The following is a 19097-nucleotide window of genomic DNA, read 5'->3' on the forward strand; positions in this document are numbered from 1 at the left end:
TGTGTGTGTGTGTGTGTGTGTGTGTGTGTGTTGTGTGTGTGTGAGCATGCACATGTGTCTGTAAGATTGTGATGTTTGGAAGACGATTTTTAAAAATTATTCTACTAAACATATAAAAAGTTTATAGTGTGTGTGATTGTGTGTGAGTGCTTGTGTTCAGCAAGAAAGAAAATTTTAAGAACATAAAAGACACCTTAATGAAATAATCAAATTAACCAGAAATTACCAGAAACCAACCAAAAACTACTCACAAAATAACACAGGAGTAAGTAGAAGGCATTAAATATCCTGGTCTAACTGGAGCGCATTTCTCCTTTAAAAACTTTTTTTATTAAAAACATAAAGTGATGCATGCCTGTAATCCCAGCAACTCTGGAGGCCGAGGCAGGAGGATCGCGAGTTCAAAACCAGCCTCAGCCAAAGCGAGGCACTAAGCAACCCAGTGAGACCCTGTCTCTAAATAAAATACAAAATAGGGCTGGGGAGGGGGCTCAGTGGTGAGGTGTCCTTGAGTTCAATCCCCAGTGCACACCCCTCTTAAAAATGTTATAGGGAGGTGAGGGTACAGCTCAGTGGCACAGCATGTGCTTAGCATGAGCAAGGACCTGGGTTCAATTCCCGGCATGCGTGTGCACACACATAACACAGAATAAAGAGAAAATGTGGTAGAATATTAAAGCCTCTACCTTGATTGCAGTGGTGGGTACACTAGTAGACCATGCACATGATGTCAGGAGATTATCTGTTCCAATGTACGTGAAGTGTAACGTGTAACCACTCGTAGAAACTGGATGCATGTGATTTCTCTGCACTCTGCCACTTCCTGTGGCTCCCCATTCCAAAATTAACAGCTGGTTACAGTAAGAACACAGTTGGAGGAAACCTACCTTCGAACATTGCTTGTGATTCTGGCACCAAACCAGGGAGCCGTTATTCTGCAAAAAAAAAGAAAAAAAAAAAAGAAAGATTGGACCCACTTAATGATTTTCTAATTGTGTCTAATTTAAAAATATTTACTTTTTAAAAAGACCCATCTTGCAATGTTGATGCGTTTCTAAGGAAGAAAACATGTCTCTAAGGTAACGGCTACTTTGGTCATCAACTTTATGATATAAATAAAGACATGAAACACGGACGATTCCAAGATGTCTAGAAGGGAAGAGGGTGTGAGCCAAGTCTCACGGTGTGTGGAGCCACGAGACGCAGACTCCCAGGGACGGGAACAGTAGGCATTTTGTCCAGAGTCAGGAGTTTTGGGAAACGTACAAGTTGGGCATCTTGGAGGCTTTTGAGCTCAGCCAAATGACAATCATGAGAGGCAGAGCGCAGAGGACAAGCCTCTCATTTTCTTTTCCTGTGTGAACACCGTGGAGTGGTGGAGCATGAACCTAGATCATACAGCCTATGTCATGCCCTGATGACACGGTGTAGCCTTTGCTCCTGGGCTCTGCAGCATGTCACCGTACCGAATGCCGAATGCCGCAGGCAATTGGAACCATCCTAGAATCTAAACACATCTGAATATAAATGCGGAACCTTCAAAGTAGGTCACATTGAGTTTTCAATTCAACTGTCACCGTAGGGGACCACCACCGCCTTCGTGATTGCAATCTGTGGCTGACCTTTGAAACCTCCTTCTGCGGCATGCGATGGTGTGGCTAAACCACTTAGCATGCTTCACATTCACTTAATAGAGAACACGCTCTCCGGAGCTTGCTTATCATCCTGAACATTTCCACCTGGGAACCTCGCATGCACCGTGACTAACATTTTGGACACGATTTCCCTCCGCTTGTGATATTTCAAGTTGGACTGTGCCGGGCTGGGGTGTCAGCAAAGCTAGGAAGAAACCGTCAATCGCCCAACAGGTGAGGCACCACGGTGTCCATTTCTCTGAGGTTCAAGGATGGGGATGGAGTTAGGTGGCCCATTTCCCAGGTTAGAAGCTCTAGACTTTGACCTTGAAGAATATCTGCATGGACAGAGTAGTAGTGCATGATCTCAGTGGTAAAGCGCCCCTGAGTTCATCCCCTGTTATTCCTCCTGCCAAATAAGGCAAGCCACAGTCCCACACAGGGGTGAGACTGGCACTGGGTTTTGGAGGAATCCCCAGGGTTTCCAATCTTGGAAGGGAGAGATGAGAATGGACATGGATGGTTTTGAATATTCTATGTCCGGGAAGCACTAGGTCATGATGTAGCTCAGTGGTAGACTGATCACCTGGCATGCCCAAGGTCCTGGGTTCAATCCTCAGCCCTGCAATCCATCAATCTGCCCATCAAATTGGTGGACTGGGTGGAGAAGAAGGGAGGAAATCAGGTAAATGGGTAGAAAGTCGATGATAGTGGATTTGGACTTATCTCTAGATATTCACCTTTTTTTTAATTTAGCAAATGTCCGAGGGTTAAGAAAATAAAAGACAAGATTATATCCATGAGAGAGGCATGGAATACCTTGTTTTCCCTGCACCCTGACTGTACAGAGAGTGGAAAAACTTTAACAAAAAACACAAAAGAACCCTGCAAAGATCACCATCGGCACCGGGACCCCACTTTCCCAATGCAAACCCTCTCCCCACCCCACAAACCTCATGCTCTGCAACCTGCTGGTTCCTACGCACCCACCCCAATGAGGAGGGCTGGTAAGCCCCAGAGCCCAGCTGTCAACGTCGTTACATTTTATTGAGAATTAATACCAACGCATTATCTCAATCAAGGCAGCTTCACCGTGAGCAAAAATTCCCACTCCCATTAAATAAAAAGCTCTGTCCTTATAAAGAAATATTTGGGGCAATAGCAAGCAAGTACTGAAGATGATTATGATCAGTGAAGAGAGTGTGCTTAAGACGATTAGAGAGAATCCATGCAAAGATTTACAAAATCATTGGCAGGAACTTAGATATCAGGGGAGGGGAAAAGGGGGCCCACTATCATTATTGGGTTTTATTGGGGGGGGTACCAGGGATTGAACTCAGGGGCACTTGACCTCTGAGCCTCAGCCCCATCCTTATTTTGCATTTTATTTAGAGACAGGGTCTCACTGAGTTGCTTACAGCCTCCCTTTGGCGGAGGCTGGCTTTGAACTTGCGATCCTCTTGCCTCAGCCTCCCAAGCCGCTGGGATGACAGGCGTGTGCCACCCAGCCCAGCTCGGTCATTATTGTTTTCGGGAGTAGAGGAATGATCCCACACTTAACATCTCCCTGCCGTCATGGATAGCACTCACCCTGGACTCTCGGATTCCGTCTGATCAGGGAGATTCAAAGCATTCATTATTGCAAACACAAAAATACAGTCTTTGCAATACAAGGGCTGCCTCTCCTGTTTTTTTCTCCCTGGGTGGTAGCCATCTCTCAGCATTTGCCCACACTAGGAACGTGCAGCGGCTTAGTTACTTTTGCTTCATTTCCAATTTGACTGGCCGGCATGGACGGTCCGATTTGTTAGTTGCAAGGATTCTCCAGTACATCATCTGTCTTTTGAATTTATTCATGGAGACTGTTCTATAAAGACATTTGCCACACACCTATCTGCACATATATGCATGCACTTAAGTCTTATTTTGCCCCACACCAAGGTCCTGTGCTGCTCTGTACCCCTACAGCCATCTCTGAGCCTTTACCATAGCGTTTATCTCTGCAAAGCACCTGCTAAACAGCATCAGGTAGTTGGTTAGCCAAACCCTCACTTCGCTGGCCACTTTGTTTGGCCCAGGTGTGCCCATGTGTCCCAGTGCTACTGACCCCATAATTAGCTTACCTGTCAGGCTCCGTGAGCAAACAAATCATGGAAAATTCCAAGCCCCCCACTCACTGCGTCACCCCACCCCAGGGGAAGCTGTCCCTCCTGCTACAAAAGCCTTCGCCGGCTCAGCCACTTGACAAGCAAAATAAAACCCAGCATTTGCAATAAAGTCTTGTTCTGGCCTCGGGCCAGCCCAGGCGAAGCATCAAAGTGCCTTCGCAAGAGCTTTGCTGGCGCGTCATTACCGTCACCTCCAGGTAGGATCAGAGAGGGGGACTTCCATAATCACAGAGAGATTACATCCTGCATTTTGTTGGTTTCACCAGACCAAACATGAACGGCGGGTCCAGCCAACTTTCAGTTTCTACAAGTTCAACCGGCTGCACCCGGCTGTAATTTCAATGACATTTTCAAAGTCTCTCCATCTCTAGCCCTTTTGATTTTTTTTTCCCTTAAAGAAAAAAATAATTCTTCAAAAGCTTCCAGCAAAGAAAACACTCCATTCACTCCAAGACACCCACATGGGAGGGATCAAGATGAATGAAAACTGGTTATCTAGATACAAACATCTGAAAAGAGAATCGTCGACCGTCTCGTGCACTGTCTTTAACCAGAGCTGGAGGAACAACAGAATCAGCCTGCGGTTTCCAAAATACTCAACTGTGGACAACCAAATCGATGCAAAGAAACTGCCCGTGACCAGCCATGATTCTCCACTGACGGTTTTGTCACTATGTAAAACGCTTTTTTTTAAGGAAATAATTAAAATGGAGAGATTCGTTTGACCCCGAATAGTTTCCTATTAGCTTAGAACCATGGTGTAATATAATTTGCTTTTATTTATGATGTTAAGGGTGTTTTTTTGCTGTTGCCAGAGGTCAGGGGAGAGAGAAGGAAAAGGCAGAGAAAAGAGTCTATATATATTTTTTTCTTTTTAAGTGCGGGGGATTGAACCCAAGGCCTCGGGCACGCTAAGCGTATGGCCCACCATTGAACCACACTCCAGCACCCTTAGTAAGACACCCCCGACCTGAGACACCTAGGGTCCAGAACCATGAGCCAAGTCAACTTCTACGCTTGATCAATGACTCCTCCCAAGTATTTTGTAACAGTAACAGAAAACAGACGGAGACAGCATCATATTTCTACGTTAATGTGTATGCTTACATTTAATTTACTAATGTCTATCTAACAGGCTTATAGTTAACATGTTAAATTTATACTCTCTATTTGGACCGAATTTATATTCTCTGGTAAACTGCAGGCTCTCCCTCAAATCACATAAAACCCTGGACGATTTCAAGATAAAATAAATGACATGTTCTGAAGCAAATCCAACTTTAAGCAGATTGAGAGGGAGCATTAAGTAGAATAACTGAAATTTGGTAAATGAGTCGTGTTACAAAACGAGGAAGCGTGAGTAATGGAGTCGCTACCATCAACTGAACAAGCAGAGCTCTGTTCCTGCAAAAATACAGATCTGTGGGCACCGATTCCGTTCCCCTCGCAGCTTGTCCTTGGCAGCGGAGACCAGGAAAAGTGCAGATGACTTCAGACGTCCGAGACAGCATGCCCGGGCCCATCTCTGAGGTCTTGACTTTCCTAATAAACACTGTGTGGATTCTTCTCCACCCAGGAACGACTCTCCAGCTGCCACAACTACTTCTTTGGAAAATAGGGGCTGGTTATGGGGTGAAGGGATGTGTCCAGATGGGCACAGGTAGGAAGGACCATCTGCTTCCAAGGATGGCCAGCACTGTCTCCAATGGGGGAGGCTGAGTTGGCCTCGCTACTTGTATTTCTGACCTTTACCGTGAAACTCACCTATCTTTGCATTCATAGTTTGCTCTGAAGGATTAATCCACCAAATGGATTAATCCACTTCTGCAGTTTCCCCTCTGTCTTCATTGCCTGAAAGCTCCATCTCTGGACCTTGCCCTGTTGGGGGCCATGCTCCAAGACGTGAGCTTTTCTGGGGACCTTTCTAGATCATCTACATGGGTCCTTGCCCAATTCACCAGGGCTCTCAAGGTTTTCTGAGCTCCAGAGAGAGTGTGGGATCCTCCAAGGCTGTTCCTGCCGTGGCACAAACACACACACGGTCATTCCTACTTGTTAATGGAAGTGGCTTTGCTCCTGGGCTTTGAAAAGTAACTTTAGTACAAAGCTGGGTATGGAAAAATTGGACAGAAGTGACTTTGGGTTTTTTGTTTTGTTTTGTTTTGTTTGTTTTTGTAAAAAAGGAAACAGGTGTCCACCTCAAAGTCCCCCAAACAATGAGTCCAACCCAATATATATATATATAAATCCAACCCTGCAGAACTGTGAGCCAAAATAAACCTCTCCTCTTTTTAAGTTCATTATCTCAGGTATTTTGTTACAGTAATGTATGTGTGTGTGTATGTATTGAGACAATGTCTCTCTTTAGGAGCCAGCACTGTTTAGGAGACTTGTTACATCTCATTTTCCTTAACTGTTGTTGTTACTATTATGTTTTGATGGCAGGATGTTTTATGTGCCTAGCAGAAAATTTATCAAGGGGAATTCTAGCAAAAAATGAAAGTTACACAGTTACCAAAACCTTGATTTCTGCAAGCTGTTTTAGCGACATCAGGATTCCACCGCGTCCACCTCGGGAAAGGGAATGTATAATTGCTGTTCTTACTCACAAATGATTGCACCTCATTTTCTACATTGTTTTATCAGACTTTATCAAGGACTTTGGGATTGCTACTTCTCTATGGTTAGTGACATGACTCACAGTGTGTTTCACAACTCTCTGAACTGCACTATTATCAACAGTGGTCGGGTTTTTTTCTCTGCAAAGTGCACATATCAACGGGCATTTATGTCAAACTCTCCCCTCCAAAGCAAAGGGTCGACAGAGGCCAAGTGTGTTTCCTCGATATAACCAGAATAACAAAAGGGACCCAAAGTGACGATTCAAATATCCACTGGCAATGTCTGTGAACTTTTGAATCTGACTCAGGTCACGCCACGTAGTTACAAGTCCTTGGAGGGTCGCTTGATTCATCGCCTTGCGAAACAGTGCAAATGTACCTGTTAACGACACATCACTGTCTCATAACACACGATTCTTTGCAAGGAAAGAGGTCCCTGTCACACGCCACCCTGCCTCATGCACTTCCCCATCCCCAAATTCCTTGCAAAATCTCAGATCCACTCCAGAGCAAAAGAGGACTGGCCCAGGATCAGCAGCGTCCAGAGTCTCTGCCTGCTGATATCTTCTTCTCTAATTGACTAAGTGCATCTGAACGTTGCCATCAGCAACCGTGGTGACTCCAGCTTCCGCGGAACATTCCAGACCACAGGAAATGCAAGAGTTAAAGGGATTCTAGTGCAACATTCTCTCTGGATGGATGAAGACATGGGGTCTTGGGAATTGAAAAAAAATAAAAACATGCAAAAATATCATCCAGTCAAAGATGACTTAATTAAAATACACTTTTCTTGGAGACAGGCATCCTGTGTAATAAATCCTTATTTTCCCAGTTCCGAGGACTCCGGTTACTGAAAAAGGGCCATCCTATTCATCAGCTCATAAACTGAACTCGGGGTGTGGGGATACGTTCGTGCACCTACAATTCCCAACCAAGGCTCCTCACTTTCTGCTTCTGCAAGATAAGGACCCGGGAGCACTGGGAGGCCAGGTAAGCACGTCCACTGTGGTCCCTACCAAGCTGGCCTCTGCTGTCTCCTGGCCTCACCTTCATGCAAGACCACCTTCCTTAGAAAGTATCTGTAGGAAGATGTTATTCATTGCTTCAGATGAAAATGAGGTAGGTGACCAAAGCACACTCCAGCCAGGCGCAGTGCCGCATGCCTATAATCCCAGTGGCTCTGGAGGCTGAGGCAGGAGGATCACGAGGTCAAAGCCAGCCTCAGCCAAAGCAAGGCTCCAAGCAACTCAGGGAGACCCTGTCTCTCAATAAAATGCAAAATAGGGCTGGGGATGGGGCTCAGGGTCAAATGCCCCCTGAGTTCGATCCCTGGTACTAAAACAAACCCCACATATTCCAAAGGCACTCTCAAAACACCCTATTATTTTTCAAAATAGATGCTTGACAGCTGTAGGTCTTGACAGCTGCAATCTGTCCTTCGAGAAAGAAGCTGTTCCCGCGGGGCACATTACCGCCTGTTATCTGGCATGCTGACCCGCAGTGGTTAAGGATCGATCTTAAGTTATCAAGCTAATTACTCACAAGAGCAGCCAGAAAGAATAGAGAACTGGAATCTACTGTGAATATGGTTATCACCCTTTCTAAAAGTTCTGGTTGAAAATACTTCAAATGCCCCATAAGTGGAAACTGTTATTTCCACTTCAAAATATGAACATTTTCATTCAAGATATGAACCTATTTTGAAATACGCTCATAAATCTTAGATGCACCTATTTTCATGGTTGAAAAAGACCCACCCCCTCAATATGCACAAAAAGTGTGTAGGGCTGGGGGTTGAATTGAGTTTTTTGCAGAGGGAAAAGTCTCAGCAGGAGAAAGTATTGCAAGAAATAAACATTTTCCCCCTTGCACATGACTTGGCCCCGTGCTGGATTTTTGTCACATTGTTGTCTTGTGATGTACGCTCTCTCGTTATTCTCATTTACATGTGATTCACTGGGGACTGCAGACTAATTCATCATGCTAAATTGGAGCACCTCGCAGTCTGTAACCCTCACACACACACACACACACCCGACTTTTGTGACAGTCTAACTCATTCATCACAATTCCGGGTTCCTTTGGTACAAACTTCAAAAAGATACCATGTTTTAATGAGGGAATCACTGGAGAAAACATGATGAATCAAGTGTGTGCGAGAGGAAGAAAAGAACAACAGCCCCAAGAAAAAGCTTTGCAGTGCAGAAAATCTCCATCCCGAGACAATCGTGCGAGACCCGCGGTGCCCTAAGCACCCAGCATCCGGGAAGTCGGGTGTGTTCTGGAAAGAGAACCAGATGACCTGGAGTCCAATGAGTTCTGCTCCTTGTCCAATGCCTATCCAGACTTTTGTGCTTCATCTTAAAATTCTACCTCAGCTCTCCCACGTAGCATATGGCAAGAAGAGATCTCTAAGGAAGGAGATGCATAGCAAAGATACCTGGATTCCATGTTCCGTCTGTAGAACCAAGCGCTTGCAGGTCCACCTAGAAGGTAGCTTGCTCACTTGGAGATTAGATGAGCTTTTTATTGTTATGCACGTGTTTATTGGCTCTCAGAGAAGAGTGTGAGGCTCCGAGGATCCGGAGCTACGCACACTACTCATTTATTTGAACCCAGGGATCTTTAGTAGCAGGTGCTCATTCTGGAGATAACACACAAGATTGTGACTTCTTCACCTCTGGCGCCCCAGCACTCAGCAAAGCACCAGGCACAGCACAGCTACTTGGAGTGATTGACAGTTGTGGGGATGTTTGTTGTAGAGTGGAAGCTGGACCCATACGGTCGTGTGCTGCATGAAGACCTTTCATCAACCCACGAGGCACGCTTGCGGTCGATTCTGGTTTCTGTGTTGACATGTCTACCCTTGAGCACTATTTTAGAGTTTACTCCCTCCAGTCATTTAAAAAAGAATTTGCCGGGAAGCTATGTGCTGTGTCATGCCGGCAGCAGCCCCACATGGCTCTTATTCACCAGGTCACCCGACTGCACCAGGAAGCCATAGAGTGATTGACATGTGTCATTCACGCTTGCACAGGGACACTCTGTGGTGCTCACTCGATGCCCACACAGCCTCAGGATGCCAGGCACGCTGCTCACGGTCTGCGTTGCCCAGGTCGCAGACTGCACCTCACAGTGTGGGATGATCAGGGAGGAGAATATGCAGAAATGGAACTCGACTGTAACTTCCCAGAAGGGTTCAAAGCAGAAATCTTTTTATTATTATTATTATTATTTTCCAAAAATTCAGAGTAACAAATAGAGTTTGTGAACCTATTCTTGTTGGAAACAGGTTCGACATACAACTCCAATCCACGTCTCCTGGGGGAAATAACGAGAGGTTAAAATGCAGCTGGAGGTCTGTCCTCATGTGCGACTCCTAAATATTTGCTTTTCTATGGTGATGGTTCACCGGTGGATATGTGCTGCCTAGATGGTTTTTTTTAAATTTCTTTGCAGCTGTGAGGATGTTAGCTCATAACATTCGATACAAAAGTTTGGAAACAACAACAGCAAAAAATGTTCTCTATGTTGTTCGGATTCTGCTCCAGTGCTGGGGGCGGCGGGGGGCGGGGAGGTGCATCTTTCCAGATGTGGGTCATGTCTGGAGAGAAGAGCAATTGTTTGGTGATTGCTTTCAGCCAAACATAAAATAACAATAAGAAAGTAGGTGGGGTTCAATCCCCAGTATCAAGAACAAACAAAAAAATAAGCAAGAAGAGAACTTGTGGGGCACCTATTTTAGGTTTTCAAGTTCTGGTTCTGAATCACTGACCTCCCTAGGCCTTCCTGGCTCAGAGGCCATTGAAAAGAACCACAGTGGACACTACATTTCCACTGCCCCCCGCCCCACCGTGTTCTTCTCTGAAAGCAATCAGTCATTCTGCAGAAGCTTGGCATTCTCATCGGGAGCAGACAGGAGGGCCAGCCGCCAGTTTATGCCAGTTTGTAACTTTGCCTCTATTTAGAGCATGCATACAGCAGGCATACAAACATGCATAGTGCGTCAGGTGTGCAACTCTGCAGGAACAGTATTTGAAAAGAGCACTCTGCCTCCCAGTGACGTAGGCACTCAGAGACGGGCTCAGACCCTTGTGCAGGTCTAGAAACGGTCTTTTCCAACGATGCATTATTAAAGAAGCAAACCAGAGCTGATGAAGTTCCACGCCATGAGCCATTTGCAGTAACCTAACGGGTCCGCGGTGAAGAGGCGAAATCACCTTTCAGGGGGAGTCTTTGTGTGGGTTTGCACGGGGACTTTCTCAGCTCCCCCCACCCCCGAATCTTGTTTTAGAGAAGCTCTCAGTGATGTGCCAAGCAAGAATGCAATGCATAGCTTTATCTTCAGACAAAAGCCTCGTTTGCACTCGGGGGAGAGAGAGCACCACCCAAACCCACGGTGGTGGGTTCCATTATTAATACATTAGGATAATTGGGGAAGGATAAAAGTGTGACCTCGAAGACACACACAAAAAAAAGAAAAATAAAAAAGGGGAGAAAAATCTCCAGATTCCCTAAGTTAGATGAATCCCCATCATCCGTCTTGTCCTGGCGCTGGCGGGATTAACGACGTTCTTTGGAAGCTGATGGATGACTTTGCAAAATTAATGCTTCTCGTTTCATGAAGGGACCTCTCCATTTTATGTTTTCATTTCTGGACGTCGGGAATGGCCACTTTTCTGGATTATCACCAGAAATGACAAAAGTTCCTATTTTGAACAAAAATAGTAGAAGGTAAATGAAGTACTTTCGGTATTTTTTTTTTCTTCTATTTCCTTTTGTCCATCCTTTGGATAGGGATGTGGCCTCTCGGATTCCCCTGAAGACGGGTTTTTTAAGTCTTTCCCCAAAGACTCCCATCTTCACATTTGGTTTTCCTGCAAACTCGATTGCTTTGGATTCCCCTTTGTTCCGAATTTCTCCTTCCCCGTCTTTCCGTATCTTACAGGAATGATGCAAAGACTCCCTTGGTGTCAAGACGCCGCTGCCCAAAGCCAAACAGAAGGAAAGAGAACAAACAGGAGAGACTCTTGGGGCGCTGCAAATAGTTGTCCCATACACACAAGACACTACTGCCACTTACAAACGCTCCCAGAACGTCCCAGCAGAATAGCGATCGCAGCCAAGAACCAGAGAATGTCGAAGAGACCCAGACCCCAGGTATTCCCGGACGACCTGACCCTTCTCTGTGATGCCAAGGGTCCGGTTTGGTGGTGCGTTTCTGCTAGGAGCTCAGTGAACCGCTGCTAATTGGTCAGACAAGTGAAAATCCGGGTGGATCTATAGGAAGCAAATTTACAAAGGGGCAAAAAATACTCTTTGTCTGAGAAATGTGAATTTGCATGATCTTTGGTCAATGAATACACCAATTTAAGAGGCGATGGGTAGCGCTATCGGCTGTCCCTCTGCCGTTGAAGGTGAGGGTCTTGGGGACAGGATGCACAACCAGCGTGCTGGGTGCTTGTAACCTAGGAGACCCGCAAGGATGCTGTGTTTGCCAGGGTCTCGTTCCTTGGAAGGATTTGGTGGGTATGTGCACAGGGACGGTGTTCATGGGCTGATATTTTTTAAGACTCTTTCTATCCTAAAAGCAAACTTCTAACCATCCAGGGCCACCTCACGGTCATGCAGCCCAGGAGCTCCAAGAAAAACAGAGAGAAGGGAGCAGGACTTTCCCTGGCAACTCTGACCCTGGGCAGATGACTCGGGCTACCCTCACCACCTTCTCTCACCACCAACACGCTGAGAAGCGGGGTCACTGAGGATAAATAGCTGGGAGTTTGACAAGGTGGCCTTGAGCTTCTGCTGGGACGCTTTGATGTTCTCACTTGCAGACCTTCAGTTTTCTTCTCTGTAAAAGAAAACGCACACGGGGTGCCTCCGAGCTGTCACGAAGGTCAAGTGGATATTTACCATGAAACCACGACGTTGCTGTGGGCTCAAGCACCACCAAACCACATCCCAGCCCTTTTTATTTGTTATTCTGCGACTGAGTCTTGCTAAAGCTGCTTAGGGCCTCGCTAAGTTGCTGAGGCTGGCCTTGAACGTGTGATCCTCCTGCCTCAGTCTCCTGAGATTGACATTATCTACATACCAACAAATCTTAGCCCTCATGCAGTGCCTCGAGAACAGTCTCACTTTGAAATTCATGGGATGCCTGGACAGGATGCAATCAATGGGTCTTGTGTTTTACGAAAGAGCAACACAGAAAATGAGCCGACCGCCAACACGGCCTTCCTGTTCCCTTCTGTGCAACTGATGGGCTACCAGGAAGAAGCAGGTGTAGAAGGAAGCTTGTTGGTAAAACCAAAGTCGGCTGATGCTGAACCACTCCATCAACCTTGCATCTGTTTCCCCAGACCTTCTGGACAGTTCTGTGGCTAAGGATGCCCTCGCCCACTCTAACCTACCCGCCAATCACACTCTCTGAAATCTCTCGTGGATGGTGTGGACTTTGTACCCGTCGCTCAATTCTGGGCAATGACGTCCATATACAGTGGGCTCCAGATTTGGGATCTTTTTGCTGAAATCCCTTGGAGATAGGAACCGATTCAAACAACACTAAAGGTCCCGAATGTCAACCTCTTTATGTGCAGGTTTTAAAATCTGAATACGACCCCAAGGTCTTCTTTAAAGGTGGAATGACAAGTCAGAGAGTCGTGAAACCTGGGTTATATATGGACGACGATGCTCCAACGGCACATTCTTCAATCGATCATTTCTATATGATCGATTTTGGAAAACACAGAAGTGTTGAGTTGGACCAGGCAGGCGGCCACTAGTCTGCAGGGAGGGATGCTAAATTCTCTGTCTGTTAAAGACCCAGGTGCTAAAGACTTGGTCCCAAGGTACTGCCACTGGGTGGGTGGTGGTGCACCCTTAAAGAGGTGGGGCTTGGGGAGAGGTCTTAGGTGATTGGGGGTGTGCCCTCAAAGAGGATCATGGGACCTGGCTGCTCCCTCTTCCCTTCTCATTTACTTCTTGTCCATGAGGAGAGCAGATTTTCTCTGCCACATAGACTTACCACAGGCCCATGGATGATGGACCAGAACCTCAGAAACTAAGCCAAAGTGAATCTTTGCTCTTTACGAGTTACTCTCTCAGGTAATGTGTTCTAGTAACTGAAAACTGACCGGCGCAATGGGTGTCTTAGGTCTAGCTTCCTAGAAGCAGAATTTGGAATAGGGCTTCTCTGGCAGGGGATCTATTCAGGGGAAAGAGGGGAGGAAGCAGAAGTCAGTGGAGGAGGCTCGGTAGAGACCCAGACTCCACTGGAGACCATCGAGAGCCAGCTCCCACGCAGTGCCTGGGAGCACAGATTCTACTGCAGACTTGATTGCAACGGGGGCTCCCCTTGTACCCCCGAAATGATGGCTGTGGTGCGGCCTCCTAAAGGGGGCAGACTGCCTCTGCTTGCTGGCAAGGTGGCGCCCACCCACCAAAGGTGAGTCTCCTAAAGGGAACAGCCGTTAGCTACGAACAGAAATGGGGAGGTCAGCAACTCCATCTCCTGGACCAGGAACTGGTGTCTACGAACAAGTTCCCAGTATTTCCCAAAGTCCAACAGAAACCGCCCACTTTCCCAAGACGACAGGGCAGACAGCCAGCACAGGGTGAATGAGGGTTTTATAAATCAACTCTGGTCCCGGGGCGGGGGGACCTCATCGTGCTGCCATGAAGTCTGGGACATGTCTCCCAAACCCTACGGTTTCACACTCACTCCCTCAACCATACCACAAAGGCTCATCATGAAATCTGGGGAATTGCTTTGAATAAGGAGAGAAACCTTCAGATTTGTCACTAAGGTAGCCCCCCTACTTTTGGTACTAGGGATTGATTTCAGGGTCTCACTAAGTTGCAGAGGCTGGCCTCCAACTTGTCATCCTCCTGCCTCAGCCTCCTGAGTTGCTGCAATGATAGGCATGTACCATGGCTCCAGGAAAACGGGGGTGTTTGTTTGTTGGCTGGCTTGCTTGTTTTTTGTTTAGTTTCGGTTTGAGCGCTGGGTTTCAAATACAGGGCTTCACATGGGCTAGGCACATGCTCTATCGCTGAGTCACTTTTAAAAGTGGAAATACTTTCATTACAACATTAACTTTTTAAAACAATCTGTTTGTTTCGGTACTGGGAATTAAACCCAGGGATGCTTTGCCACGGCTATACCCCCAGCCCTTTTTTAATTTTTAATTTTGAAACAAGTTCTCCTGGCCTCACCCTTATGATCCTCCTACCTCAGCCTCCGGAGTCACTGGAATGATAGGTGTGTAGCCCTGGGCCCAGTGACAACATTAACTTTGTGATTCAGGCCCCAAGTGCGCACATGCTGCATGTATTATGTCACATTTAATCAAATATATAAAGCCGTATAATGGATATGCCACCAAAGAAATGAACAAGTCAATAAGCATATTTTCTACTATTTTTTAAGATGTTCCATTACAGTCAAAATAAGGTGGACTTTTAAGTCAGTACAAGGACAAACATGTATTAAAAACATGATGATTTACACCAGGCATGGTGGTGGCGTACCCCTGAGATCCCAGCCACTTGGGAGGCTGAGGCAGGAGGATTGCAAGTTCAAGGCTGTCCTCGGCAAATTAGCAAGGCCCTGTACTCAGTAGTAAAGCACCCCTGGGTTCAATCCCCAGTAGCCCCCCTGCTCGGATGTTGTCCTATGGAAACTCTTAATAATTTTTTTCTTTGAATGCATGTGTTGCTCGTGAGTTTGTGATGTACGCACTGGTGGCTTGAAGCCTCTCGTCACCTGTCATATTCTCCTGTCCCCTCCCCTGTCCAGGGCAAGTCCTCCCTGTGAATTCCAACATCCCCTGGCATCCCCGGGCCCCGCCGGTCTCCTTTTTCCTGTGACCGCTCCTGCTGTGCCTGCTGCAGGGACCGGGTATGGTGCAGGCGCAGGGAGGGCCAGGGCTGGGTGCGCAGACTGCATACTGTCCCACGGTACAGTAGGGTCTCTCCCCAGTTCAGGTTGGTAACAAAACTCAGCAGGGACAAGGTGCTTGCCCACCTGACCCTGACCCAGGCAGCTCGAAAATCCAGTAGGTAGCTTGGCTAACACACTTGGGGTGGCCCGTCTGCTGAGGGCAAGGGCATTTGGTCATAGGAAGGGGAGGTGGCCATTTCCTGCCAGGCCAGAGGACAATGCATGGACACAGCAGCTGGCAGAGAGGAGTCCCGGCCAGCACCATATCTTTGCATACAAGTGTGTGCCCAAGTCCCCACGCAACCCTCCTGCAGGCTCTGCTTCCTCCTCCCAACCTTTCCGTCTTGCTTGTCTTTCTGGCCATCGCAAGGCTCCCCCCAGGGGTGAGTCTGGACATGCAAATTCTGCACCTCTGGTGATTGGGCACACAGGTGACAGGCCCTGACATTGGCATGTAGAATCGCTACCGCACAATACAAAGATGCACAGGGCACTTCCCACCCATCCTTTAACTTGTAAATGTCTCTTGGCTGCGAGCCACTGTCTATAAAAATTCTCTACCCTGATGCGTGCAGGTTGAGCTCATCCCAGCCCCAGCCTGGCAGTGCTCACACTGGGGACTCCCCACGCCTGGCTGTCATCCAGGTTCAAAGCAAGTCTTTTTCCACCTTTTAAAAAAAGGAAGCTTTGCACCATCCCCGGAAATCATGGGAGCAAGTACCTGCTCATGAAAGGGCTTTCTGCACGGGGCTCACTTCTGGGAGGTGACAAGTCACAGGCATGGGACCTTCCTAAGACTTCGAGGGGCTCACCCTTCCCACCCATTAATAAATACCCCATGCAGGGTCGTGCCTGGTGCATGGACACAGGATGACCGGTCCACTGTCCTTCCTGGGGGTTTTGGTTTTAAAGGTAGGGGTGGTGGGGGAGGGGGCCCGGGAAGCTGGGCCACCTTTCCAAATCTTGGGAAGACTGACTGCCTGCCATTTAAACAAATCCGCTAGGTGTTCCTAGGGTAGGGTTAAAACCTCCACCAATGGCTTTGCAATTAATTACAAAAATCCCCAGCAGTTATTAAGTCCTAACTGAGTAATTTGCAGCTTATTTTACCCCCAGCTAATTAAAATGTAATTGGGATTGTCTGGCAACGGGTACTCTGTCAGCAGTTTTTCTTGGGAAGAGAAATCAAGCCAAGAGACCACAAGAAAACCCTTTTCACGGGACTTGGCTTCATCGAAACCGCTTCTGTAGCCGCTGCAACTGTAAAACAAATAAATTACGGCGACTGACAATTCAGTAAAAAAGATGGAGGGGGGAAAAAAACCAGCTACTCTTCCTCCCTGGGAATGGACTGCTCCTTTTTTGTTCCATGATGCCTTCTTGTTGAAACAATAGCGTGGTATCTTCTCAGGAGAGTGACTTTCAGGGTTGGCCCGAGTGGTTTGGAACCAGGTGCCTGGGGAGCAGGTGCCCTCCCTGTAATTTCACCTGCTTCTGGGTGCGCTGGGTGCTAGGGTTTCTTCCCCCCCCCCCAACCTGGGGACCCAGGAGGAGCGTCTCCAAGTCTCTGGACATTGCTTCTCTGACTTAGAATGAACAGAAGTGCACACTCCACGAACTGCACGGGTGGATTGGGCCCCCGCAGATGCCAACTTTGAGCTCTCTTGAGCACAACAGTCAGGAAGGACATCCCAGGTCTACGGAAGGTCACCCCCACACCCCACCATCGGCTGCCCCAAACCCCCTCTCTTTGGAGTCACCCCTCTTTCAGGGTTGGAGGGGCTGGCGCACACTGCAAGAGCAGAGCGCTCGACTTCCAATCCCTGCCCTCAGTTGGGAAACCGCAGTCGGTGTCTGCCCTCCGCCTTTGTCCCTGGGGCTAGAAGTTGGGAGCCTGGAACAGGTGGGCAGCTAAAGGTAGAGGCCAGAAGGAGAGGGAGAGACGAGAAACAGGGCGTGTGAGAGGACGGTTCCAGAGCTCAGCTTAGCAGGGAGAGGCGAGTCCTGGAGCCGCTCGAGCGCGCGCCCACCGGCACCGGGAATGCTGCGCAGGTCCTGCGGGGTCCTAGGCACAGTGCAGGGTCCCCTCAACAGCCACCGGCGGCGCCGACAGTGCCTACACACACACACACACACACACACACACACACACACACACACACAGAGTCCTCCACCCTCCAGGTGGAAGAATCTCCAGGTGGATACTCTGACCCCCGAATTCGTCCCGGAGCATCCAAACGCAGCCCTGCTAAGTTCCCCATTCTCTGAAACTGCCTCCTTACGCTGGCTAGTCCCCAGCAAGACCTAGAACCTCTGGAGGTCCCAAAGGCCCAGCCACGGTACACCCCGTACTCTCACCCCGGGGCACACGGCCTGGCCCGGTTGCCCACCCTGGGCGCAGGAAGGGAAGGCAGCGGCGAGCTCTGCGCCCGCGGGGCTTTAACGCCCGGAGTTCAGCGCCGACCCCAGTGTCCGCCCGCGGGCACCTGCTGCAGCCGGGCGCGGCCCGGGGACTCGTTCTGGGCGGGCAGCTCCCGCGGCTCCGAAGCCACCCGGAGTTTGCTGGACTCGCCACCCCGCCCGAGTGGGCGCGCGCGTGCAAGTCCTGGGAAACCAGCAGATCCACACACCCACACTCGGAACCCACAAAACTGCTCGCTCACACACACACACACACACGCACACACACACACACCAAGGAAATGGCCCCTCGTTCTCCACCTGGGAGAGGCCGGTCCGAGCTCCCGGGTGCACAGACCCGCTCCGGAGCTGCGCGACAACTTTGCGCGCCCACCCTGGGGGGCGCGCGCCCCGGTGCGTCCCCAGCCGCCGCGCGCACCGCGGGGAGGACCCCGGGAGGGCGAGGGGCCCCCGGTACCTGGAAGTGCTGGACCGAGGCGGAGATGCGCGTGATCTGGAGGCTGAGGCAGCGGGAGGCGCAGCGGGCGCCCTGGACGCTCCCCGCGGACAGCGACTCGTCCAGCCGCCGCGCGGCCGCGGCCCCGGGGCTCGGCGCCAGGCCGCCCCCGCAGGCCGCCAGCCAGAGGCAGAGGGTCAGGGCGGCGCCGGGCGCCCCGGGCTCCATGGCTGCGGGTCGCGGGCGCCGGGCGCTGGCCGTGGCTCCCCGCTCCGCGCCGGGGACCTCGCGGCCGCCGCCAGCCGCCGGGAAAGTTCAATCCTCCAACTCCAGCCCCCGCCCGCCCGCCCGCCCTCCACGCGACCGCCCTGCCGTCCCCCGCGGGGGGCGGGGTGAGGGTGACAGGCCGCCGCGCCATTGGCTGCGAGCGGAGTGAGTGACAGGGAGGCCGCGCCCGGGGCCCGTGGGCAGGTCTGGGGGTCCCCCCTGAACGGGGGCGCCCCCGGGAGGGCCAAGCCGAGCGCTTCCCGGTGCTGCGGGGTCTGGGCGTGGTGGGTCCCCCATGCAGGGACCTCCACAGTGCGCAGGGACACCTTCCGGACCCCCTCTCTCCCCAGCAGCAGGACAAACAGAGGCAGGTGGGAGCTGGCCAGGGCGTGGAAGGGGGGGTCTCCCTTTGGGAGCAGGGAAGGGTCGCCTGGGGGCCTCAGAAGTGCCCAGGAGGGGTGACAGATCGCCCGGGTGGAGACTTTGCTCTTGGTCCAGCAGAGGTCAATACCCCTGTGCCCAAATAGTGGAGGTCAGAGGAGGGAGCCCACACGGGGTGCAGGGGGTGTCTGTCACACTCCCTGTGAGCGAGTTAGGCAAAGCAGGATT

The 19097-nt window shown here is 49.6% G+C and overlaps 1 protein-coding gene across 1 annotated transcript in view; it reads right to left on the bottom strand.

Moving 5' to 3' along the window:
• Window positions 1–18449, bottom strand: part of LOC113198420 (anosmin-1) — a 118625-nt gene extending 100176 nt beyond the window's left edge. The window contains exons 1-2 of the mRNA XM_077794204.1: window positions 18243–18449; window positions 888–935 (exon numbers count right to left, since the gene is read on the bottom strand). Coding sequence (XP_077650330.1) covers window positions 888–935; window positions 18243–18449 — 255 coding nt within the window. The remainder of the gene's footprint in view (window positions 1–887; window positions 936–18242) is intronic.
• Between the last annotated feature and the right edge of the window lie 648 nt (window positions 18450–19097).

This window comes from Urocitellus parryii, chromosome Y, assembly GCF_045843805.1.
Source record: "Urocitellus parryii isolate mUroPar1 chromosome Y, mUroPar1.hap1, whole genome shotgun sequence".
In the NCBI taxonomy this organism is placed as follows: Eukaryota; Metazoa; Chordata; class Mammalia; order Rodentia; family Sciuridae; genus Urocitellus; species Urocitellus parryii.